This window comes from Mugil cephalus, chromosome 11, assembly GCF_022458985.1.
Source record: "Mugil cephalus isolate CIBA_MC_2020 chromosome 11, CIBA_Mcephalus_1.1, whole genome shotgun sequence".
NCBI lineage: Eukaryota > Metazoa > Chordata > Actinopteri > Mugiliformes > Mugilidae > Mugil > Mugil cephalus.
In genome coordinates, this window is record NC_061780.1 from 8047366 (window position 1) to 8074459 (window position 27094).

The following is a 27094-nucleotide window of genomic DNA, read 5'->3' on the forward strand; positions in this document are numbered from 1 at the left end:
CTGACTTGGATTAAGTTGAGAGTTGAATCTTAGGTGTGTTGCTCTTTTGGATTTTTCTTTTTTTTTTTGAGGGCAAAAGGAGTGGATTATGTAAGGTCAGCTCTGGCCAGATCAAAGCAAAAGTCTGACAAGCACTGAGAAACCTCTGAGAAGTACTGTATGTGCTAGCAAGCATGCAAACAGACACACACACACGAGCACACGCACACTTTGGCAAACGACTGCCTGTCAGAGTACCAAAGAAGCTACTCTTTGAGCTCTCCATAAATTTACTTTGAAGGAGTTCTGACTGAGTAATAGCTTGTATGGAAATACTATCACAACATAAAACTCAAGCACACGCAAGCCACACTGCAGAAACACAATCTCAAAGCCCCTTGTTTATAATGGCATTGGTGACAAAAAGAATTGGAAGGAAACACAGCACCACTGGCATTAATTAAAGAGAATCATATTTTATGAAGCAATTCTCAGTAAGTAAGTGCAGCACTGACCCTCCAGCCCCACCCCAGACAGACAATGTCAAATTAACGAACACATTTAAATTAGGGCATAGACCAGACCAGTCTGGGCTAGGAGCAACATCACCCTATTAGCAACCCGCCTTAGCAACCCATAAGTAGGCCTGTAGTGTTGGCAAGGTTACTAGAGCAGAACTGGGCCTTGTACAATGCTGAAAACACACACACTGGTCTCTGTGGGTACATGTGTCCTGTCACCGTGGTAGGATAAGCTTTCATGGTGCAACATGCAGAGCCTAGACCTGATGATTGCAACGTGTGACACTCCTGTATTTCCTTGATATAATTCATGGCCGATTTCAGCCAATGAGGACCCTGTTTGAATTCTGGAGCACCACACGTATCAGTTCCCCAGGTCGCAGGCCAATAGCGAGACAGGATGAGCTTGAGGCCGCATCGAGATCTCTTACAAACTCAGGCACTAGACTAGCCTGGAGCACACTGCACTAGGCTGGACTGGACTGCACACGTTTTGACCAAATGGAAAATCCGATAAATCAAAGCAGATTCAGACAACAAAAGTAAATCAGCAATTCAGAGAGAGCAATTCAGCAAAGTAAAACAAACTGAACTTGACTGCTCTAAACGGGAATTGATGAATCAGAACAGGCAGGACAGTGCAAAGCAGAGTGCAGGACGTTACGGCAAACTCAAGGGATAGACAGCTCAAAACGAGCAAGACGGAATTTCCTTTGGTAACCAACTCTCAGAACCAAATCTTATACAAAAGGCATTTCCAAGAAATTAGAGTAGTCACGGCGTATGTGTAATTATAGTTCGTGTGTGGTGTACGTTGTGTGCAAAGCTAGATATACGCCTGTGTGATATGATCAGACTACTTGAGGCGGGGTTGCAGCTTAATGAGGGCTGGCGGAAGATGTGGATCATTGCCTGAGTGATGTGCACATTGTGTGTTACATATACATGTACATGCACAGCAAAGTGTGTGTGTGCTGTCATCATGCTGCAGAAGGCTATAGTGGACATGCAATGTATACAAAGTCAATATAAGGATTAGGTGGTCAACACAATACTGAGTAGCCATTGCAAGTGAAACCAGTCCAGTCTAGATCAGCATTGACAGCAGACACGTCACCTACGTGCTGCCCCTCAGCACTCCATCAAAGTGATCTTTTTAAAATTTTCACCTCCCGTATATTTAGGTCAGGAGTGAGCTGGGGGGTGGGGGGGTGGGGGGGTGGAGCACAGCAGAACTTTGACCAGTATTTTGGGGAAAGTGAAGGACATTATGCTATATTACCCAGCAGGCACCAGGTGGTGGCGGTGCAGAGGACACCATGGCAACGTCATGGAAATGCCATGGCAACACCATAGCAACAGTGGCCCCACTTGCTCGCTGGTGGTGTGGTACAGCCCAGACTTGCTACAGTGGTGTGGTCGTCAGATACACACTTCAGTCACATCAGCAATAGTAACATTGTTCATTAATTATTTCATCAATCAATTAATTGATCATCATCATCAACAATCAGTCAATAGGAGCAAGAACACAGTATCTACTGGTCTCTGTTTTTTGCTAAGTGAGAGACTGACAGGAATGAGCTGATTAAAAACGGAAAGTGACCAAAGGTAAAAAAGAAAAAGGTCGATGGATGGGTTAATTAACAAAGAGATGTGGTCACCATGTGATACAACTTTAAAAAGAGGAGAGGTGGAGAATGAGAATCATAGCTTGTTAATGGAAACTGGGACAAAGAACTGCAGATGAGAGCTGCAGAAAGCAAGAGACAGCAGACTGTGTGAGAGAAAGATATTAATATATAAAAGCAGCAAATGTCAAAAAGTAATGTTAGGTAGTACTAGAGGAGTGACAGACTGATAGCTATAGTAGATACAGATGAATAGAGAGTTTAGACTTTTACTTGTCTTTTTTGTTCACAGGCACTAATGTCTTCACAGTCATATAGGAGGAATCAAAATTCAAAAATGATTTCAGTGTCTAGAATCGCTACAAAGCTAAAACATTTAAAACTATTTCATCTAACACTTCCTCCAAATATACCAAACTTAACTAATATATATATATACCTGTATGTATATATATGTATATATTTATTTGTACATATATATTTCTTTATAGATAAATGATAGATTTCAAATGATAGTTGAATACAATAAAATATCTCAGTTAAATCACAGTATAACATGGTACATTCTCAAAAACATAGTATATTTTAATATATATCTTTTTTTTCTCAGCATAAAACAAAAATAAAAAAATAAAATAAGCCAGAGGGTTTTTAAGAGTCACTTCTGTTCATGCAGTCACAGACTTAAGTATTAGCGCCTCAATAAAAATCAATAATGCTCAATGACATACCAGGTGTAAGCCCTGTGGATTGGTTGAAAATAACTGTGTTCTACTACACAGGAAGCAGTCGAACTGTCGCCGTGGTTTCCGCTGTTGGGGTGCAGAGTAGAGCGAGCTTAATACCTCACTGAAAGCTGTCCTGGGTCCTAAGCATTTGCTACAAATTGAACTACACAACCCTCCCACCACAAATCTTCGAGATTTCATTCAGCTAAACATGCAATGATTCTGGGGCTTTCCAAGGGATGGGAAACGGCAAAAGCATTTCTCTAAAAACAAAGACAGGTTGTTTTAAAAACTGCCCACACGCAGAGTAAGAAAAAAAGCAATCCAGGTGCAGATAAAAGTTACAGTCTAGCCTCATTGAAAGGCAAAGGAGTTAAAAAGGGCGAGTTAGAAGGTCGACTAACCCTTTGATCTGTGACGACATGCACAAACACAACGCACAGCCCCTCACAGAGCAGGTCAACCCCCAACCCCTCTCCTTCAAGCCATTATCAACAGCATCCAAAAAGCTACAAAGTCTAAAAGTAGGTGTTCTTTTGCTACATCATGTCAAAGCTACATTCAACTACAATAGAAGAAGAGCTGGGCTGTGGCTGGTCTTAGTGTGAGAAATGAGGTGAGTATGCTGACCTTATGAAAAAGAAGAGTAAGTGTATGCACTGCAATATTGGCACAGTTTAGACAGTGGATGGCTTTTGGCACAGCTCACGGAAGGTGCAATGCTACAAATCACGAGTCTCACTTGAAAATGTAGCATTTCCTATTCATATTGATAAGCTGGAGCCAAGTGTCGCCTTAACCAATTTACTAGAATCACTTCTAGACAAATTTGATTAAATCTATCCAACCAGCGTGAAAAATAACAGAACATACAGGACATCATCTGACTCTGATCGAAACAAATTCTCTCCTTTCAAAATAAAGGAAAACAACTGCAATGTCACAGATGCAAAAAAAAAGAAAACCAGAATATGTGCCATTGCATCGTTGTCACATTAAAGGTGGGAATATTGCTCAGAGTCAAACAGTCATCTGATAATCTTGACAACGCGAGTTATCACCGACTGCTCTCTGTTAAGTCTCAACTACTGTATGTGCACCTCAAAACATTCACAGTATATCATTCAGACTTATTTACCAAAAAGAAATAGTTGATATTCTCCTCAGCACAAGTTTGATACTTGGTTACTGAAACCATGGTTACAGTGAATTTTATTGTCTGTGATAGCAACAGGTTAACATTTAGTGAAAAGTTTTATGTATCAGCAAAAAATGTTACCTGGAGATTGTGTATTTACAACTATAGCACGCATGTCAGAAAAATACAATGAGGAATTGTGCTTCATATAATCCATCATCTACAAACTCTGCCTTGGTACAATGTAGTAGAAACATAAAGTCATATCCTAACAGAGCTTTTCATAATGCACTGCACTTGGTTTTTTTGAATTCCCCTTAGTTCCTCTGAGTAAATCCTGACTGGGCACTTTCATAAAAATAATAAAGTTCATAGCTGCACACCCATTACTCTGTATCACGTAGACACAGTTATTAAAGACACCAGGAGCCTCTTGCACAACTGTCTCAAAAGCTTATTTGAATATTATGCAGCCATCTAGTGCCAATTACAGATATTACACCAATCATCCCCTTGATCCACTTACATGAGGGTGAATTATGTGTTGTTCACGTGTGGAAAGAAAAGACGGGACCTTATCTATCAAAACAAATTACTCGAAAAACCAATCTTGCGTGAAAGCTCTTGAGTGGAAATTTGGCACTGCTATTAAATCATTCCCACTTCCAACACTAGCCACATCCAGCCTCCTCTTTATTAAAACACTAACACAGTCAGAGAACTATATTGATAGAATAAAAAAGAGGGGAAGGGGGAGAAAAGTCTGAATAAGAAATAAAAGAAAGGACAGACATAAAACAAAATCTGCTACATGTCTTTTGTTCTTATTGTTATTTCTCTTCTTGAAGTTCAGTTTTTTTTTTGTTGTTGTTGTTTTTATTTATTTTATTTTTTTTTGTTCAAATACTTCAGATACTCAACTGTGTTCAAATTCTGGTTGGACCAGAAGTGACATGACAAGCTCCAACGGCGTGGAGGAGAAGTGGTTCCTGTTCATTCTGATAGGTTAAAAGGGTTTTTTAGTAAAACATGACATCACATAAATGGTCCTGGGGTAGAGCTAGATGGGTCGGATGGTGTCATGAGGTCAAAGGGCAAATAAGTGGCACTGTCCTCACTGCCCAGTAAAAGGTGACCAGGCAGACAGTGCATGAGAGAGGCGACTGCATTGCTTTTCATATCAACTGATTTACAAAAGGGAAGAAGAGGGAGTAGTCTCTCCAACACCAAGAAGCAGTCCACCAGTCCAGTTCAAAAGCCAACAGCCAATGAAGACAGGGAGCCAGACTCTATTGACCAAACACTGGCATCTTTTGGGAGAAGGTGGGTCTCTCCTCATCCCACCGAGGTGTGTTCTCAAAGCCAGAGGGAGGGAGACGTTTTGAGCATATCGTCTGTGTGTGTGTGTGTGTGTGTGTGTGTGTGTGTGTGTGTGTGTGTGTGCGTCTGTGTGTGTGTCTGTGTATATGTGTGTGTGCTTGACATCATTACTCACGGGTTGGAGACTAATGTTATCCACAGTTGTGACTTGGGGAGGGGAGGAGTACCGAAGATGACATCACAAACCTCATTTCTGAGCAGAGGAGAAGTTCTGGTGTTGCTGTCTCCGGTGATGCAGCCTCACCATCGCTCTCGTCGTCATGGGAACCATCCAAACGGATGTAGCTCACCCTGGTGTGGCGTCTCACTGTCGCCCTCACTAGAACGCGTACAATGGATTGGGTGGCGGTAGTGTTGCTCTCACACAGAGTAGTGTTAACAAGAGAACTACTATCCATATTAGCTCCCGCAGTGATGGTTGCTAATTGATTACCGATGTTTACCAAGGCAGCTATATCTCTGGTGTCGTCCCTGGCTCCAGCTGCCGTGGCACCATGGCTCTCAACAGCACTGGTGCTCGCTCCCACGTCTCCCTCTCTCCTTTCCCCCTGTCATACCTCGCTCTCCAGGCTGGAGAAGTGGGCGGACCCTCGACGTGAGCACAGGCTCTTGGCTTTGAGTGGCAGGTGGGGAGAGTAGAACCTCCGTGGCTGTGGCACAGACCGCAGTCTCTGATACTGGAGTTTGGCACTGGCTGAAGCCTGACCCTGGGCCTGGCTTGACATCCCTACCCCTGCTGGTGGCGAAACGGAGGATGAGGGGGGCGGCGGCGGGATGGCCAATGGAAGGGAGGTTGGAGACATGGACGGCTGCTGGGGCGGCGACGGCGAGGGTTGAGGCGGATGGTCTGTGGGCTGTGTGCTGAGGCTGAGGTTAGACTGGCTGCCTGATTTGGCCTGACTGGAATCTGGTTTGGGGGGCAGAGGTTTGGGACGAGAGCCCCCACTGAAGCTGTGGCAGTGGGGGAGAAGCTCTTCCTGGCTATGGGAAAGCGTTGTGATTCCTCTCTTGGTATGGGAGGTGTGTGAGCGGCTGTGGGGATGTGGGTAAGGATGGGGCTGGGGGTAAAGGCTACAGGAACACATGGTTGCCCTTCCCACTTCTTCCCTTTCCCTAGTTCGCGTCTTGCTCTTCCCTCCTCCACTTTTCCACTTTTTCTCTCCCTTCACAGGAATCTTGTCCATAGACCAATATCTTCTGGGTGGAGGGAAGGCTGCTGGAGGTGGCGGCCACTGAGAGCCCAACCCTCCACTCCCTCCCCCAGATCCCCAACCCACACCTGGCCCTGACCCCCAGAAATCACCACCAATCCAGCCCTCTGCCCGTGTCCCTAGTAGGGAATCATCTCGACTGTTGATACTGCCCCCTTTCTCTCTGGAGGGGTAGGTACCAAAAAACCAGCCTCCCCCACCTATGCCCCCTATTCCAGCGGAGGTCCCTCCCGGTCCCCCCTCCCAGTACCTTTCAAAACGGCCAAACTCCCCCGACGAGCCTTCATCTGAGTAACTATCTTCTACCCTAGCCCTGTCCCTCTCCGACTCAGAGACTGCCCCTCTACCTGCCCTTCTTCCCCTATCTTCCACCCGCTCTCTTACTCTGTCCCTCTCCTCTTCTTCCTCCTCCTCATCATCATCATCGTCGTCTTCAGAATCCCACTCGGGGAAAGACAGCCCTTCTCTTGTCTGTGCTTTGTCTTTTTCATAATGCATTAACAAAGGACGCCGCTCTCCAACTCTACCACTGTCTTCTCTATCCATCACCGCACTTCTCCGCCGCTTGGAGGATGGAAGGAGTGGGTGGATGGATGTCGGAGGGTTATTAGAGTCATCTCCTCTTCCATTCACCCAAAATTTGACGGAAGCAGGGAGCTTGTTCAGGTTAGGGTAGCGCTTACTCGGGGTGCGATGTCTGGAATGAGAGTGTGAGGATTTGGGACGCCTCTCCCGGCTCCTGGTGCTGTCCTCCTCTTCTCTGTCATTGCCCTCGTCTGCGCCATCTCTTCTGCCTCTCTCCCTCTCTCCTTCCCACGAATCCCGCCCCTTCTCCCCAAATGCACCCCGGTACTGAGCAGAAAAGGAATAGTCTTGTATCCCTCCTTCCCTCTCTCCTTCTGCGTCTCCTTCCCTCTCTTGCTCTACGTCTCCCTCCTCTGGCTCAGACCGTTTCCCCCCGGTGGATTTCTTCCTTTTCTTTGTCTTGAGCGCCTTCTTCTTTTTCTTTTTCACCTTCCTGCGCTTCCTTTCTCTCTCTCGCTCTCTTTCCCTCTCTTCCCTCTTTTTCCTCTTTTTGTTCTTTTTCTTTTTCTTCTTCTCCTTCTCCTTCTCTTTTCTCCTCTTCTTTTCCCTTTTCTGCCTCTCAGCATCTCCACCAGCTCCACCCCTCTCTCGCTCACTCCAGCTTGCCCACCACTCTTGGAGCTGCGACAGTTGGCTGCCCCCTCTCTCCCTCTCTCGTTCCCTTTCTCTGTCACCCCAAGACGTGCGTGGTTTCCTTGGGGGTATGGGTGGCGGCAGGCGACCGTGGCTGAGGGAACGAGGCCGGATGATTGAGCGCTCTCGCTCTCTCCCCCTCCCAAGAAGGAGGCTCGACTCTTCCGTCAGTTCCTCATCGTCGTCATCATCCTCTCCATCTATTCCTCCAGTCCTGTCTCGTGTGCTCCTAGAGGAGCTGTACGAGTAGGTGGGAGAGGTGGAGCGCGAAGATGAGGCAGATGAGGACGTGGATGTGGACGAGGTGGTTGAAGAAGAGGACGAGGACATATAGTGCAAGGATGCAGATGGAGACGGAGGGGTATAGGAGGGACTGAGGGGTACTGGTACAGGTAGTGAGATAGGGGGAGACAGGGGGCGTGCCCTCCTTCCACCTCCCTCCCTCACACCATCTCGTGTCCCTCCCCTCCGTCCCAGGGGCAGAATGTTCTCATAGAGTGGCCCTCCAGGCTCTTTGGGCTTCTTGGGCCTGCGCTTCCTCCAGAAGGATGAGGGGAGAGGGGGAGAGGGGTGTGGCAGCGGGGGTGTAGGAGGAAGAGGTGCCTGACTCTTAGGAGGCAGTCTGGGAGTGCCCAGAGGTTTAACAGCCCCTTTCCCCTGACCTCCGCTGCCACCTCCTACCGCCCTCTTCCCCACCCCATGGTCCATGCCCTTCTCTGAGTAGAAGGCCACACTGGCTGGAGGGGGCTGGGGGTGGCCCCTGGGCATAGTCTTGGGGGTCTGGGACCCTGCTTGCTGCTCCATGCAGGGCCCCAGTCCCTCAGGGTCAATGGGACCATAGTATCTCTTATAGCCATCAAGTCCCCCACCCCCTCCAGCAGTTGAAGCCCAGTTTGGTGGGACTTTCTGAGCAAAGGGTCCCATGTCTGTGATGCCCCCCCTCACAGCCATTGGGTTGGTGGCTGTTGCGGATTTGGGAAGCCTCCAGCGATCCACCACAGCCAGCCTGCGGTCTGGCCTGGGCAGGAAGGTGGAGCAAGGGAGGGGTGCACCAGCCATTGGGGTGTTGGAGGGACCCAGTGCTGTCCCAGAATGCACCATGGTGGGAGGAGAGCCCGGTAAAGGGGTTTTGTAGACGGGCTGCGGTTGCTGCTGTTGCGGCTGCTGCTGCTGTTGCGCCATGGCGATGGCTGGGTTTGTCATAGAGGTCGCGACAACATGTGACTGGGACGGGACTGTAACCATCGCAGTGTGGTGGTGTGTAGGCAAAGACTTGCCACCTGGTGTCGTTTCATCCTCAAAGCTACAGCAGCTGTACATGCCCTAATAATGAGAGAGCAAAGACATAACACAGAGTTGATTTATACTAAAAATTTATTTGTATAAGACAAAACAACTAAGAGCAAACTGTGGTTTAAGGTAGAAAATAAGAAAAATAATTAGCCACCCAAAAAGACCTAAACCTGATCCAGTAATCCAAATCCTGATCCAAATTTCGAAAGAAATGCAAGATTTCTGTTTTCTCAGGCAAACATCACTTTCTATTTATAGTACAGTGTTGCACTGTGTGTGTGTAACACATTTTCTTACATAAATGCATAAATTACAACCACACTGGTGTAAAATGAACATTTGTCAACGAAGCTACAATAATCACATGCATGTGGCGCAATCTGTTTCTGTCAAGGTCACTGTCAAAGGAACAGGATATCCAGGGTGTGAGAGGAATTGAATTTCAATTAATCTTCCGAATTGACTGTGTGGGATTGAATTGACCTCAGACCTCACACCTTCTAACACAGATAAGGACACACAGGCAGAAACACAGAGCTTACACATGTGTGCTACGGCGACATGTGCCTCATCCCTTTTACAATTATGTTCCCGGGTTTTATGCAGGACAAAACTGATTTTTTTATGGTGAAAGTTAATACATCAGCAACGGGTATTTTTCCCTAATACACTTTTCAGAATGTCTGCCAAACAGTGTGACATTTAGTGTGTCTGTGCAAAAATGCCACTCACCCAGACAAAAACACTTACCCTGCTGATTGCCAAGAGAAAGTCCAATTTGCCAGAACTGGTGGCCATGCAGTGGCGCAGCTTCCAGTACACTAAATGCTCCCAGGCAAACACCAGAAGACTGAGGCCCATAGCCACCAGAAGCATGTAGAAAACCCCAGCCATGTTGTCAATGTCCAGTTTACTGCTCATCACCTCAATTTTGTCATTATGGCAAATACCAGACAGCCAGAGGCGCTCCAGCATCTCAATTTCATCTGAAAGGGAGAAGGGGCGGGGGCACAAGGGGACACTGGCTTATTTCAAAGTAGGTGGATGGATGGATGGATGGATGGATGGATGGATGGATGGATGGATGGATGGATGGATGATAGATAGATAGATAGATAGATAGATAGATAGATAGATAGATAGATAGATAGATAGATAGATAGATAGATAGATAGATAGATAGATAGATAGATAGATAGAAGCGACAAAGAGGCAGTAATAAGCCCTGAAGTACAGGTCTGCAGTCTTTCATGTTGTTTGCCCATTATCCAAGGTGACTTCTCAAGGTCAGAGGTCAGTAATACAAAGCACTGTGTCCCAACGCAACAAAGGGGAAGGAGACTGAGACACAGAGGGAGAGAGGGTCCAATGAAGTACCGCTGAGAAGTAAAATGGCATCGACAACCTAATCTCAACATTGTAACCCAGAGTAAATGAGGAGAGGGGGAGAAAGAGAGACCAGGAGATGTGGTAGCCTGGATAGGTCGGGCGAGCATGGAAAAGAGGGGAAGGGATAATGAGAGAGGTGGGAAGAATGCCTTATAAAGACAGAGAGGGAGCAGCATTCTTTCTCTGTCCACAAACACGTCAGGGGAAATGAGACAGTGAGAGTCAGAGGGTGCTGGAAGAAGGGAAACGGAGATGGAGGACGAGAGGCAGAGATTGTGTCATTATGACAAACAGTAGGACACTCCTCAGCTTGAAGAGGCTGAGAGGAGAGAAAAGGAGAGAAAAATGAAGAGAGCGAGAGAGACGATAGGAAGGGACAGAGACATAAGCAGAAAGACAAGATCATAATCATTTAATTGTGCTGGAGTGATGGTCAGAATCTCCATCAAGGTGCTAAGCTCTGTGGGATTCGAGATTCCCATCTGTTAACCTACCTGGAACCAGGCAAGATCATTTTACCCACAACTCTGCCTTTTCACATGGGATCTGACTGGTCTAATGAATCTGAGCTTCCCTGCTACACCTGCGATTGGCTGCAAGGGTTGCTGGTGTAACCATAGTGATGGATACCCAGAAGATCCAGAGTGTGTGATTCATTTTGGAATTAAAGAGGGGTCTTCTCCAACAGAAGTAATGAGGGCTCTCGATTACACTAATAACAATGTCAGGCTGAGCAGCACTGCAGCAGCCAGGTCTGAAGGTTGCATTCACTGCATATTACAGTCTCTGAACTAATTCAAATCAAACAGCTGGAGAAAAGTTTAAAGCTGAAAAGTGAGGAATCTACTTGCAACAGTACTCTGCGCTGTGAAACTCAATCTATTGCCTTATTTGTGGCATCATCAGCTCTAGATAAAGCAGATTCGGTCATGTGTGTGACCTGCAGTGTGTCTCCTGTACAACGTTATTAGCCAGTGACTTTACGCCAAAGCAACAGATGGAAAACGTGGTACTACATCATATACATATACATTCCAAGACACAAAGGTCTGTTTTTAACTTAAGAGCATAGCCCTGCTGAAGATTTATCAGCATCATTGACCTTCTGTAGCAGCTGTGTGTCCAAACAAGAGCCTGACGTGTAAACAGCAAGTGTCTTAGTCGAGGGTGCAGATAAACAGGCAGTGTCACTTCACAGGTCTCAGATGAATCCTTTCTCTGCACTCTAAGTCTCATCTCCTGACTTTGCTGCCATTTGACTCCCAGTGATTCATCTTATGCTTCTTCGTCTCCCTCTTTTAAATCTCTTCTCACTGTGCCTGTTCCTTCCCCTCGTAGACCTCTGTGATGCCAGTTGTCTCTACCTCTCAGTCACAGCCAGCTCAGGCCTGACAAATCTGACAGGTGTGTCAAATCCACACTCCACCTATGCTGTTCCTGGCAGGTCAGGTCAGGCAGAGCTGCAAACACTGCAAACACAGAGCCGGCTTGCACCGCAAAGACATTATTTAATAAAGGGAGTCATGTCTGTCTGTGTGCGAGAGCGGGCGCACGTGCACGTGTGCAAGTCCCAGAGCACATATTTGCATTTTGCAGGATGCCAGATGTGGCACGACACCAGACGCGTCCAGAGACACTGAGCTCCACAGTTGTTGAGCATAAAACCGTGACCCGTACAGTCCCATGCTTTTATCACAACATAACAAACCTCTCTGCATTCATTGCAAGATTTCTGAACAAACACCCTGCCCACCAAGAGCCGGAAACCCAGCTTCCCACAATTTTCAATAACTACTTACTGAATAGTACATTCTTGGAATGAAAATCATGATACGATGCAAGAAAAAATAGGAGCGGATCTGATAAGAGAAATAGGGGAGATCTCGCTACTCAGCACTTTCGTCTTTACCAGGAATGGCCTTAAAGCTGTGCTATGAACAACCAGAGGCAGCTGGAAGGGAGAACAATACATTCACAGGGTCGGGAAAATACCTCCAGTGCTCTGCTATCCTGTAACGCAGTTGTAAAAATGATGGGACTCAACACCGCATGGCACAATAATGATGTAACACCGTGACATGATTTAGCCCCGCTGAATGTATGAGTCCTTGAGTCCTAGGGCGATTGTTGAGATGCAGCCTTTCAGAGGCACACTGAATGCGAGCCCCCCCCTTCACTTCTCTCCACATCCAAACAAACTAATCCTCTTCCTTAGTAATCCACTCCAATAATGCCTGCCTACCACTAGAACCCTCAGCATTCAACACTATCCTGTAACCAGATTCGTGCGGCGTACACAGCCGATGTAAAGGGCTTTCGCTAAACAGAGCAGAAGCAATGACAAGGGCACGTATCAGGAATTAAAAGAAACAACAAAGTATGTCGAGGCTGTCTGAGCTCTCTGTCTTTCTTGCACACACACACACACACATTCAATACCAGGTCCAGCTATTCAGCTCCAGATGCCAGTCTTATTTAATAGATCTTGGCACAAATTTGGCATTATCAGAGTGTAAGCAGCTAAAGTGTCTGTGTGCCAGAAACAGCTAAAGGGCTTTGTCCGCCACACCATAAGTAAAGCTGATTTAAAACATGAGCAAAAGCCAAACAAGCAGTATCCGATTCAGACAATAAATGCGTGTGGCGGACTGTGTAAAATGACAATCAAGCATTAGTGCGCGGACAAGTATTGCGGAAAACGGGTTGTTTCTGTCAAACACGGGGAACGGCCCTCTCCCGGATTAATCCTAAACACAGGCGTGTGACACAGACGAACAACAAACCATTAATGCTCTCATCTATTATTTAATTATTCAATCTGTTTTCTATATGTCCCTTTGCTTCAATGCGCTCCTTCCACGGCGCGCTATTTTCAGTGGTTTCTTTTCGGTTATTTCTTCACACTTTCTCACTCCCTGTGTCAGTTGCAGCTAATCTGTAATAAGTGCAAATCTGTCACCAAGTTGTGACTTTTTATAACAGTGACTCACACGAGCAAATCCTTTTTGCTTTTACAATTTCAAGCAGGTGAATAATGAAAGCCCAAGAAAGCCAGATAGGTTTGTAGGAGCATCTCATTTCTGCTATGAAACAAACAAATGCCTTTATGCCCCCCACTCCAATCTCCTCTGCTCTTCTAATAAAGAGACTTACAAACCCCTTTAAAGGCACCATCAGCCCTCTCCTACACATCATTGTTCCCTCTGTTACAATCAAAATACCGTTCAGCCTTCACTCCCCTCACACCTCATATTCCTTTCTCAACAACCTCTCGTTCATCTACCCCCTGTGTCCGCCATCCACCCCCCGCATCCGCACCGCTCTGTCGCTCGTTTCTCCGGCTCTCTCATTTCACCCATAACCTTCTTTTTGTCCTAATTATTTTTCCTCTGTACCCTCCCCTCCCCACAGTTCTCACCATCTCCCACCAGCTGCAGCAGGGCCAGGTCAAGAGGACGTTTCCAGCGTGAGTTTTTGTGCAGGGCGATACCGTAGCCTGTGGTGGCAAAAACCTTCCCCGAGCCTATGGTCATCACCTTGGAAAAGGGACAATATGCAGATATTTAAACTCACCAAGAGGCAAACGTGTGCGCATGTGTGTGAGCAAAAGAGCGAGTTAGGGAGCTAGCCCTCACCTTACAACCTTCGTCCTTCCTGGCCATATAGTTCAATACTGCAGCATCGTAAATAAAAGCATCCAGTTTCCTGTAAAGACATCAAGGGAGAATTCATTCATCATTTAATCGGAGCAGGGGAGCAAATGGATGAAGAAACCGGCTGAGGCAGGGGAGGAGTTATAATGGTGTATCTGCAGCGTACCCGGAAAGGGAGATGGGGTGGAAAACGCATACGGCAGACGGGCACAGAGAATGATGGAGAGGGCATAAAAAGTTAAATCATGACAAGAAATGCGAGGAAGGGTGGAATAGTAAAGCAGGGTTTGGCAGAAAGAGTGAAAACACAAGGAGAATAGAATAAGGCAGAGATCAGGGAAAGATGTGTGAGTAAGGAGAAGCGGGAAGGTGGCGGAGGAGGTGAAGGAGAAGAGGGGGACAGGGATTTATACGGTGCGAAGAGCACAGTGACAGGGAGAGAGACAGAGATAGAGAGGGAGGGGGGAGATTTACACACTTCAGGGGGAAAAGACACGGGATAGAGCCAGAGAGTGATGAGGATTATAAAGTTTAAATACAGACACACTGAGAAAACACTAGGAGGGGTAAGAATGGACCGAAAAAGAGAGGGATAAAATAAAAATAGTAATATTATAAGAGGACAGCTGAGGAGAGGACAATGGACAAATGAAAAGATAAGAGACACACTGAAAACTGCAGAAGTAAAGCAGGGGTTTCTCATTTTTGTGCATGTTAACACCGAGTTATTATTGTAGCGTCAAGTCAGTGGGGACTGGAGGGGCGACGATGACAGAGGCTTAGGATAAAGTAAACTGGGATTATCCAACACATGATGGGTGATTCTACTAGAGACCGAGGAGGGGGAATGCTGCTCGCGCTGTGTGAGTGGGCGGGGACAGCAGTGAAGGTAGAGAAGGAGCGAGAACGAGAGAGTAAAGGTGAGAGATTCTGTGCAGGAAAGCATGAAGTGTGGAAAAAGATGTGAAATGTTGGTTGGAGTTGAAAACAATGCCACTGTGTATGATGGCCCGCTAGTGCGAGAGTGAGAACATTTATAAAAAAATAAATAAAAAAATAAAAAACACACTCACACAGAACAGCAGGCCATATCCCCTGGCAGTCTCCAAAACCAAGTAATAATGTTTATTATTATTATAATATAAACTAAGCTTGTGGCGAGAAATTGCACGAATATAAACTGCTGTTTTCAAGGTCAAGAAAGCAACGTCATCACAAACCCCAAAACAGTATTATTTATGAATGTCAAGATCTGATTATAATTCCACCTGTACTCTAAGAAACATTTCTAGAATCAATTTGCGATGGCTGTGAATGCATATTGAAGAGAGAAAACAAAAGCGTTATGGAGGAATAATACAGGAATTTAAAAATGGGTAGATGAGGTTTATCGTGTATCCCTCACACTAGGACATTCCTGTTATGTAATTTAGTTTGCACATTTGTACTTAATTTGCTATGTCATCATCTTGGTTTTTGTTGTGAGTCACTTCAAATCCTGCGAGGCCAAAAAGAGTTTAGGTCTGAAGTGAACAAAATTATTTCTATATTGGCCCGAAGAAAGTTTGACTTTTTAAAACAATAAATGAATGTTGATTTGCTAAGCACATTTGAACGGACATTCAGAAACATGTGAAGAAAGACAAAGATCAAGCAAGGCGCGTGTGTGAGCTCATGTTGTGGCGACAGACCCGGTCTTGAGGTTCATGATGGCGTCCTCCACTCCTCTCTGGTTGTATTTTCCCATATACTGGTGCATGTCTGGGTAGTTGGAGCGGATGTTTTTTTCTGTGCTCCCATTGGGCACTGTGCCAAACTTCAGAGGTGGGTACTGCTCCTCGGGATGCTGAAACTAGCAGAGCAAAGGGAGGCGAGGGAGGGAGACGGAAGGGGCATGAGACACACCAGGCTGTGCACCAATCTGTCTGACCTATTTCTGTCCACTTTCCAGACTAACTTACACCCCATACACAGTCAAATCTTCTGAACAGAGAGCAGTCTGTGGACTTAAAGTATCATCTAGGACTGCCCTTTAAGTTTGCAAGAACTGTGGTAATTGAGTTACGTTAAATGAGGTTTTATTCAATTCTAAATTCCCGTGCTCTAATAAATTCTACATTCAAATACATGGGATTTGCCTCAGTCTAATACTTTAATTCTCCTCCCGCTTCCCCTACTTAATCAGTATTCATGCGGTGAAGTACCTTCTTGTCCGAGAGGCCTGACACCGTGTCAATGTACTCCTCCTGGATCATGAAGGCAGCCAGGTTAGCAGTGTAGGAGGCCAGAAATATGACAGCAAAGAAGGCCCAGATCAGCACCATGATCTTGCTTGTGGTTCCTCTCGGATTCTCCACCGGCACAGAGTTGTTGAAGACAATGGCCCACAGAAGCCAGACAGACTTTCCTATAGTGAAAGTGGACCCTCCAGCTTCTGGCCAGATTGATACAGAAGAGAAACAAGACTTTTGAGCACAATGAGCAGTTGTAACATTATTTTTTTTTTCTAGAGGGCAATCCGGTCTGCATCACAGTGTATTCACTGACATGTGAATAGAGACGGGGCAGCAGATTCAAATTAAATGTCCCTGAATGATCTGTAAAATGTTCTCACGGTACATGAAACTGGTGACTGTACGTTGGGATGGCAGCTTTCAATCCATCCGCTACACAGTCTCACAAATGATTAAATGACTCAGTGCAAATGACCATCATAAGGGCTCAAACATACCTACATATAGACGACAGTAAAAGGAGGAAGGAAGGGGGGAGAGATGGGAGAGTGAATGAGAGGGATATGCGAGAGGATGACAGGGAGGTAAAATTATGTAGAGCACAGCAATCATGCGGTAAAAGAGGTGAGTCTGGCTGGGTGCTGGACCAAGACATCGGGCACAGAATATCACATAGGTACAAAATATGCCGCTGAATAACAAACAGCTCCTTCAGTATTAGGAGTACTTGGATGCAGATCAATATACCGTAGATATAATTTCTCGTCTGCCACATTAAATGTTAAGGATTTGGGGCAGCGCATTTAAAATGTCTGTCAGTTAATTTTGAGGCCACTCAGACAGCAAGAAAACAACCTCATTGAAAGTTTATTATGATCCTAAAAAAAAAAAAATCTTTTTGACAGGAGTGTGTTCAGTGTTTGTCCATTTGATCCATTTTGCAACAGTGATGGACTGCACACAGACCCATTTATCAGACTGAGAAACACAGACAGCTTAGACTCATCACTCACTTTTGCCAGTCTGGAGACTGCGGTTGTAGCCCACAGGGCTGAAGAACTCAAAAATGAAGACAGTCACAGCCACTACAGTCAGGCACATGACGAACATCATCACCCACACTGCTGGACTGTAGGGCTCTGTGTGGGAAACAAAATACTTAAATGAGCATATATAATAAGGACAAATGAATTATTGAAACATTATTATTATTCATTAAATCATTATCAATATAAAGGAGAAGAGAGCTTTAAACCCTGGCACATACACATAAACTCATACAGGGATGAGCCTCGTATAGAGTGAAACTAGAAACCACTGGAGCAAACATATTCTCTAGAAGTCCATAAACACCGGTTCTCGTTTTTTATGATCATTTCAATGCAGTCTATAGGCCAATAAGGCTGTTCTCCCACCGGAGCCTTAAGTTTGCTGACGGAGTAAAAGTAAAAGTTAAGAAGACACGAGCAGCTAAGGAAAAACAGCAGTCAATCTAGACGTGAAGACCAGAAACCAGAGGCCGAGGAGCTTTATGCAAACTCGACACTTTACCATTAGATGAGATTCTGTGCATCCGCTGCAGAAGATGCTTCCATACAACACTTCTTACCTAAGAAAGCGGATGGTGATACGGTGCCGTTGCTGCGGGAGACCATGACACTGATCCCCGTCTCCACAAAAGGGACAGAGAAATCCACGACCTCGGACCGCTCCTCGTTGATAGTTAGAGAGCCAATGGCCATGTCTGCTCGCTTGTATACCACCTAAAGGGAGAAGGAAATGAGCGGTAAGAAGTCTAATAATGATCTGTTCCATTTGCTCTACAGAAAGAAAAAGAAAACATTTTACACATAACAAAGGTTTATTTCCCATTGAGAACTTGACATTTCAAGACTTTGACCCTCGAATGGGTCTGTATGAGGAATTCCAAGGATTCAGTGCAGCACAAATACAAAACACGTGTCTCTCGTGCATCTCTTTAGTATACAAAATGAGCGAGGGTCTGTCTCCTCCCCGCCGCTATCTAGCAAAACCTGAAAACCGCTGTGTCTGCTGATTGTACAAGTGAAATGTTAATCTACATTAGACATGGCACACCCGCTCTTCAGAGCAAATCAGCACAAAAACGCAGCGAAGCGGAAAAGCGGAGCACCCTCCTCTCAACTTTGCCAAGTCTCTGGATTACCTGATCAAAGAATGGCAGGCTTTGGAGCATCTGATTAAAAGACAGACATTAGTTTGAGAAAAGAAAATTCACTCAGCCTTTCGCATGTGAAAATAGATTTGACAAACAGCTCTGGGGCCGGGCTCGAGATATAAATGTTAGAGCGAGGGAGCACAGTAGAACTGTTATGGAACCCGTGAAAAAACTGCCGCTTGGCAAGTTCCCTCTGGGACAAAGACAGAAACAGCGGGGCGCTTCAATGAAACAGCAGCCCCCGTATCGATCTCACTGAGTGCGTGAGTACGTGCGCATGTCAGATTGTCTGCGTTGTCTTTTTTTTTCCTGCCAGCCTCTCTGTGTTTTCTCCTGATAGGAGATCATGAACCATATTTCCATGAACATATAAAGGATTAATTGCAACTAGCCAGGGGGTGTCTGACAAAGTGTGTATGCGCTTGTGTATAAGGATGCGTCTCCGCGGAGACACACACAATGGGGATGTGTTTGTAGACGAGTGTGTTCACCACATGCGTTAGACATCAAGCTTGTCCTTCAGATTTGTTTAACTGCGCGTCATTGTCCTCTAATACAGCACATGTTCGTGTGCACATGTGTGTGTGTGTCCGTCTGCGTAATAAATTACACTGTCTGATTGCTGGCAGTGGTTAAGTGGCCATAACTCACACGGTGATTGATGTGACAGATAGCATTTAACTGGTCACACAGCACGCAGGACGACGCGCTGAAGAATGCTACTACACAGCATGTCAGCAGAATATACAAAAGCACAATGCACACACACACTCACACATGTGCCAGTGACACGGGGCCGACATTAAGACCACATTGCTCACAAAGTCAGACAGGCAGAACCACAGGCGTCCACGTACATACACACATAAACAAGGACTTGCCTCTCCAACCATGCCGTTCCAAACCCCATCAATTTTCTTCCCGTGCTTCCCATTGGTCACTAAATATAGGTCGTAGGTGAAGCCGACGATCTTAGCCAATCTCTTCAGGATGTCAATGCAGAAGCCCTTGCAGCACTGCTTCATGGGAACCACGCCCTCGTGGATGGCACTGTGAAAGGAGGAGGAGGAATCAATTACTTAATTTAAAACTGACCAGTTTGTAAGGGCGCATTTGATGATGCATTCGATGAGTTTCAAAAAGGAAAGGAGAGGAAATGAAGGCAGTAGTAAATGGTCAAATTGAAGGAAAAGTGTGACCAGGTCTGTGGTGACAGGTTTGATCGACCAGAGGAGGATAGGTGCTGTCATCCCTTCAGAAGCTGATGAACCATAAAGCTCCTCTGTGGTCATATCTGATTCCAGACTCCTGAGTCATTCCACTGATCCTCTGGAGAGCAGTCTGTTATTGATTACGGCCAGGGAGTGAAGAGACAACAGTTTTGATAGGTGACTGATGTCACCTCAATTGGATTGCATCATGAGAGCCGAGGAACTCCATTCATAACGCTGGGAAATGAAGTAGAGAGGCTACTACTCTTTTTTCCATTAGTTTCTTAATATAATTTCCCCACAGCAGCACTTGTGGAAACGTTAAAATTATAGCAGGGAAAAGGAACGCGTTTGATCTCAAATATACATCAAAACACATTAGTCCAAAACTTTCTTTCAAGCAAAACACTCTAACCTGGCGTTAAGGGGTCGCCTGCAGGGAACTGAATCACGGATGCAGGTTCCAGATGCAGCGTCTGCGAGCTCCACAATGACAAATGGCCTTTCCTCCAGTGTGACAACACGCAGGTGCTGGGCATCATCAGGTGGTTTAAGGAATGGCCCATATCGGGACCAAGCTGGGTAACGAAGCCTCAGCACACCATTCTCCCACCAGCCTACCTAGGGGAACAGACGAGAGAAACATTAGAGACAGGCGGAGCGCGCACACACAAGCATTTCTTCTGTTTATAATGATAAATAAACACATGTCATCTTTACTGCACTCAGCACAAAGTATGAAAACATATAATCAAACCCACTGACACGGACTCTGGATCTTGTAGAAGAAAAAGGTACCCAGAATTCTCCCTCTCAGACAAACATTTAAACGTACTAAAACAAAGGTTTTGTAAATGTATGACAGAATCAGTTCAAGTAACCATTTTTGGAAATAGAATGTTTTCCAATCTTAGAGACTATTTTGACTTGTACCACTCACATCGTTAAGGCTTTTTGTAGAATCAAATATTTCAGTGACATCTGAAAATATGTTTGAGGGTAAGTGCAGGAGCTTAGTTTGAGAATTCACTGAGTTACAAACCATATAAAGAGACCTCAAAGAGCTGTCTCTGTTTGTGCAGCGTCTCCCTGAAAATGGATTGCGATTGGTTGGACTCAAATGACGTCACCCTAAAGGTACGTTCACGTTTCGATTCCGGTCACCGTTGCTATTACTGTCTAACGATGCCCGTCCCACGTGTCCCCATAGCCTACATCCGATACATTACTTCAAGATGAGCCTCTCATTTCGCTTCTCATACAGCTCATACATGTCAGCATGAAACTATCGTGGATGTATAATTACTTCCGGTTTCCTGCGATCGCGCTTAAACTTTGACCCGGGCGACCACGTGTCCAGCCAATCGGAAAGAGCAGGTGGGGATTACCTCTCACCCAGGCCTGCGATCCACAAGTGCGTGTTCAAATAATTAAAAGAAACACGAAAGCCAAAGCCAGCTTTGTTTGCAGTGTTTACCAGCGGTGATAATATGCGACGTTTACGTGCAGACGTTATGGGATTGTTTAAAAACACCTGGTAAGTGTACAATAAAAAACAAAAAATTGATTAATATTTATATATATAGCCTATGTTTTTCACGCAAACTGCCTAAAATCTATTTTTTATTGAAACTTCTATATATGTATGTATGTCTGTGTGTGTGTATATATATATATATATATATATATATAGCGCCAAATTATGGTAGCATTGACTGTAGGGTTCCAACATGTGTCTTCAAAAAAATATGTTTTATTAATGCCTGAATACACATATACTAGTGTTGCAAAATCACATAAAATACAGAAAAACAACGGCTCTGTGTAATAGCTCCAGGCTTGTAGTTTCGCATTTAATTAACTGCTGTTTGACAGTTTGTATCTTTGCCCGCAAACAACTTTACTGTTCTCTTGTAAACACGCATGACTGTATAAAGTGACATTTCACCCGACGCATACCTTGAAAATAAAATCTGAGACTTCTGCATTTACAAGGCCACATCCAGTGAGGGCAGACGTAAACACCCGCGTAAGCCTTTTAGTACGTGCGGTTTGTTGGACATGATGATGTTTAATCACTCAACAGTTTCAGGGCGACATTCATTAAATTTCGCTGTTTCAGTTGTTACAGTTGTTTGTATGGGGTTGCATCATTATGACAACTTTTGCATCACAACGATGGAGAAGGATAAATTGCACAATATAAAAGGAGTGCGGCAGCGCCACAAACTATGCATGTCGACAAAAAAAGTACACCTCTCTGACAGTCTTGATAAAAACTGAATATTATAGGGTCTGTAAAGACAGTACTGCAGAGCCAGAGAATTCTACTTGATTATATTGTCCAGGCACTACGCATGATATTCTGCCTACTCACTTTATTTCAGAAATCTAGGCCCTAAATATTCATTCTTGTGTGGGACTTGAGCCATTACTTGTCACATCTCTGCTATTGCAACAGCTGCACTGACATGATAGTACTAGTCATTTACATCAGTGTCATACTAGACACTGAACACAATAATAAGGCAATTAACTCGATGGCCACAGGCTTTCCTGTGGGAGTGGCTGTGACAGGGGTGAGTGTGGTAAGGATAAATCCTGATCTTTAACCTCGAAGTCAATGAAGAGCCCTACAGTTATGCTTTAACTCAACTTGTTGTCATTTAAAAACTTTTATGAAACAAGGTCTGCTCAAAATGAGGTTTAAGATGCAAGCTTTAAGAAAAAAAAAGCACATGTGCACGGGTTAGACCAGCATTTTTGATTGGCTTTTAGAATCTGTTCTTCTCTTCTTTCTGTGCCTGCGTCTATGTGTCTGTGTCCACTGTTGACCTAAATGTGTCTGTCAAGATTCCCTTTAGCTGTATCATTGTTCTCCCCTTCTCTCTGCATTGTTTATGTGCACTCTGGATGTGTTGGATGCCTATGCCTGGGATGTTCAGACTTTTGAAAGCAGCACAAGGCAGCACCATACCCAGGAAGATTCTTTTTTTTTTTTTTTTTTTTTTAGGCTTCCTCTTGCAGCGTCATTTGACAATTTTAGGTGCTATCTCCTGATAAAAGTCACATCTAAGTGACATGACAGGTGCACCTGAGGGGAGTGAAAAGAAAGTGTGCCTCCAAATTGTATACCCATGCACGCACAGAAACATGAAGATATAAGGTTAAACACACACGCAAAGCTGAGAAAGTGAGTGTTAAGCAGGCCAGTAGAGTAAAGCAAAGTTTGGCGGCTTTGTGCAGCCTGTCTGCCTGTCTAATGCAAGCGCTGGCTAAGAGGAGAAGGAGAAGGAGGACGAGGAGGAGGAGGAGGAGGACAGTGTTTCGACTGCACTCCAACCGAAGTTTATCAATAGACATTCAATCAAAACACTTTTGGGGAACACAGACATGAAACTGATTGAGCTTACAGGGGAACACACTATACCCTCTATAAAACAAATACACAGAAAGCCACTAACACAAATGTCAGAAAAAGAATAAAATATAATGCATTGGAATATTATGGGGCAGGGAAAGTTGGGTTTGGAGCAAAGGTTTGAAGAGCCTTAGTCACTTTGAGCTTAAATGAATCTCCAGCTTCTGTGAGTTTTGTTAATAGATGTTCATTAAATTCTGATAATATCCTGGAACATCTAGCTCTATGTGCCGCAGAAACAAGCCGTTCTAATGCTGGACAACCTTCAGTACTTGTCTGCAGAGTTTCACTAAGCTAAGCTGGGTGCTCCCAGGCTCTAGGTAATGGTGCAGTCATTGTAAAGAGAACATTAAATATTCAGGGAGAGCCAACAGCGTGGATGTGCATAATAGGCAGATACAGGCGTCTTATCCTCATTGTGGGTGTGTGTGTGTATGCAACAGGGTTTATGCAAGAAGGGTGTAGGCACATGTGTATAAGCATACAGCTTGTGATCTCATTTGAGTGCACATATGTGGATGACTGTGTGTAAGCTCTAAGTATGTATGTGTGTATGTGGGCGGGTTTCTTACCCTGGGTTTGCACAGAGTCGAAGGACCAGCGCAGGAGCTTATAATTGAAAGGGATTTGAGGGATATGGCAGGAGTCAGCATGGTACGACACACTGTGACTGGACTCTGGTGGGCTGTTAAAACCAGCAGGAGGCTGAGAACCACCAATGTGTGAATTTATGCGCGTGTGCGTGCATTTGTACATGTGCGGTGTTTGTCATTATTTGCCAATGCAGGCTGTATGTTCTGAGGTTGGTGTGTGTGTGTGTGTATTTATGCGTGTGTGGTATTGAGGGGCTGGTGTGTGGTTGAGAAAATGAGCATTGCTTCTCTCTTCTGACACTGACTAGGGTAAAAAATCCTGGCGTATTAAAGGCAAAACATCTCCAACAGGTGACAAGCCTTCATAGTAAGGATTTCTCAACAGCCACAGTTTTACATGCCATGGGTACTGGTGCTTGACATACGGTTATGTTGACTACACCCTCAAACACACAAAATAACAGTGAGTCTACAGCCATGACACCCAGCGCTAAATCTACATCCCATTTTACAGCAACGACTTGAGGAAAAAAAAGCAGGGAGTAAGAACAAAACACAAAGCACTTATTGATCACAACCGCACCAGAACATTACTTTCTATCAATGAACAAAGAATGAAATGTGTGAGTACATATGGCTGCAGGGCTGCAACTGTTCAAGTTCTGAAAGAAATCCCTCTTTGTAGCGTCTCAGCAAGAAAACACATGGAAGATATTTTATAAGAGAGAGACTGTATCTTTGGAAGGCACCAACTTGATTTGAATCTCTTGGACTAACTTTGCATACATTTTAAAATGGATTTTTTTGTTTCTTCACTAACCGTACGGAGAAGCAGATCACAACCAGCATTTCTTTAGAGCTCCATACAGCCCTGTGAGTAGCGCAGCAAAACCAACTAAAAAATATGAGCCCATCCAAAATAGTTCCCTGGCAATATCCAAAACGGTGTGATGCTTCCACATTTCTCACACCAATAATACCCCAAAATAAAGCTTAATAAGTCGATAAAAATGAAAAAATGCAGGAAATTCTTCCACTTTAGAAGCTATAAACTGGAAGAGTGACCCATCTACCTAAGGAGTGATTTGAAATGAACTATCAAGCTTGAGATAATTATATTTCTGTCTATAGACTAATCATTTCATAGCTTTGTGTGTGTGCGTTTGCAGCATTGCGTGAGTTAACTTGCTCCAGAAAACAGCAGAGAAGCAGCAGCAGCAACATAACGGGCACAGGAGATCAAACAGAGTGCAGTCAAATGATCAGATGAAGGCCTCCATCCTATGCCTTAGGCACGTATAGCCACAGTGAACTTTACATGAACATGAACCATGTAACCTGCCCATCTTCACTGTCGGGCTCATTTCAGATGACAGTGCAACATCTAGCTCACATTGAGGGGTTAGGGCTTCAGTGTTGCTCACATCTGAAGAAAACCCACTCAAGGTTCAGTTGCTAGGAGCTGTTTTCCTTTCACTTTCACAGAGGACAAAGTAACGAAGATCTCTACATCTTTAAAAACGGTTCATACTGAAAACAGAATAATTCAGAATCAGCCGTTTTCTCTTTTCAATCAACTCTTCCAACACTTTATTAGATTAAAATAATTGACGTCATGTCCTTACATCCTCCCATCCACGTCCAGGTGTCCAGGAGATGACGTCCAGGAAGGGGTTGGCCAGGTAACCATCACTATCAAAGGAGTAGTCCCGACCACCCAGTGTGATGTTGCTAAAATACCTGCATTGTTGTTGGATGGAGATGGGAGACAGACAGACAGGTAAGTATATGTTTTCAAAAAAAAAAAAAATAAACAAAAAAACATAGTATTAGCAAATGAATTAACAGCTTTAGGATACGAGGAAAAACAGAAACAGAAATCTTAAGGCTGCTTTCGATGCAACAGAACACCTGTTCTATTTCCACTTGAAGCTAAATCACGGCACCTCTGTAGTGACAGTCAGGGCATGTCTGTTAATCAAATACATACAGACGAGGGATCAGACGTGCAGAATTGTCAGGATCTTTGAAGTCAAACAACTGCTGCTCTCTGCATCTGCTGCGAGCTCTATACTTTGTCTGATAATCACACAGGACACACCTTCTAATTGTCTCCTTATGTCATCCCGCTGGCTTCAAAACACAAATTCCGCAAGCCTTTTTCTATGGCATGACAGGATGCATCAGATAAAACAGTGGCTTGTAGTTGCAGACAGTGAACAGCAGGTAGCAGTGCAAAAAAAAAATGGAAATGAAAACATCTTGCTCCTCTGTTGCTGGACATCATTTATAAACAAAGACAGAAGAATCCATTAATCACTTCCCTATAATTAGCATATTGTGTGTGCTAAGCATCATTTACAAATATTACTGCAAATAGACTTAGTAATTACATGTTTGAGGGATTTTCAGTGACCAAACAGAAAGCAGTCTCCCTCTTTATAATGTTGTATGTGCTGTGCATGAGGAGCAAGAATGAGTGTTGTTAAAAATGAACCGAGACGATAAGCACACCCACTTGGGTTACCTGTTAGAGTGTGCTACTGTCTATTTGTCGAGGCTACAAGGAATATATTAAAGCTGGCTCATTAATATACATGAGACATGGTCCACTTGCTACAGATGCTGGGGTAATTTCGCCAACTCACAACTACACGCACCAACTACATTTATTTTGCATGGATGATAGCCAGCATCGGATTCAGATATCCCCTCTGTGCCTGCCCTCTAACACTGGATCTACCAACTCCACCAATATATCTTCCATCTCATTCTGGCGACAAACCAAATCTCCTTTTTATAGAACACAGTCGACTGTGTTCTTAAAATTTCTGTTCCTTCCCTCCTCATTTTCTTCCTTTAGAGCTTCCCTCTTTCTCTTGCTCTCCCCCTCACCTCATCCTGCCTCGCATTTTCTGGGTCTGATTGGCATCCGTCATGCAGTTGGTGACAAAGTTCGGCCCACCCGTGGTTCCGTATTCCTTATGCATCGCCACTGCCCCATGAGTCAGCACAGAGACACCCCGAGCGATCCTTCGGCGAGGTTCATCCCTCCAGCCCTGGGGCCTTACGGCAAATAAAGCCCGGGGCAGGCTCTCCAAGCCCAAACCTGAGAGAGCTGGCCCCACAGCAAACCACATGTGCGAGGCTCCAGCCTGACCAGCGGCCCAGGCAGCTCTGAAAACCAGCTCAGCCTCCTCCTGGGAGCAGTACAGCAAACGTACCTGGAGGACAGTAGGAGGGCAGGGAGGGAACAGGGGCGAGGGGAGACACACACACATACACACTAGTGAGATA

The 27094-nt window shown here is 44.9% G+C and overlaps 1 protein-coding gene across 3 annotated transcripts in view; it reads right to left on the reverse strand.

Annotated features, from left to right (window-relative positions):
- Positions 1–51: 51 nt before the first annotated feature.
- The window catches only part of LOC125015973 (glutamate receptor ionotropic, NMDA 2D), a 48067-nt gene continuing 21024 nt past the window's right edge, over positions 52–27094 (reverse strand). Inside the window, exons 5-16 of one of the 3 annotated variants that reach the window (XM_047598105.1) lie at positions 26693–27021; positions 25423–25537; positions 20199–20404; positions 19454–19622; positions 17985–18138; positions 17389–17514; positions 16346–16572; positions 15833–15993; positions 14124–14193; positions 13907–14024; positions 9850–10085; positions 52–9129 (exon numbers count right to left, since the gene is read on the reverse strand). In XM_047598105.1, coding sequence (XP_047454061.1) covers positions 5929–9129; positions 9850–10085; positions 13907–14024; positions 14124–14193; positions 15833–15993; positions 16346–16572; positions 17389–17514; positions 17985–18138; positions 19454–19622; positions 20199–20404; positions 25423–25537; positions 26693–27021 — 5112 coding nt within the window. In that variant the 3' untranslated portion in view covers positions 52–5928. Of the gene's footprint in view, positions 9130–9849; positions 10086–13906; positions 14025–14123; positions 14194–15832; positions 15994–16345; positions 16576–17388; positions 17515–17984; positions 18139–19453; positions 19623–20198; positions 20405–25422; positions 25538–26692; positions 27084–27094 lie in introns of all 3 variants that reach the window. The other 2 variants (XM_047598104.1, XM_047598106.1) reach the window with 2 other exon arrangements.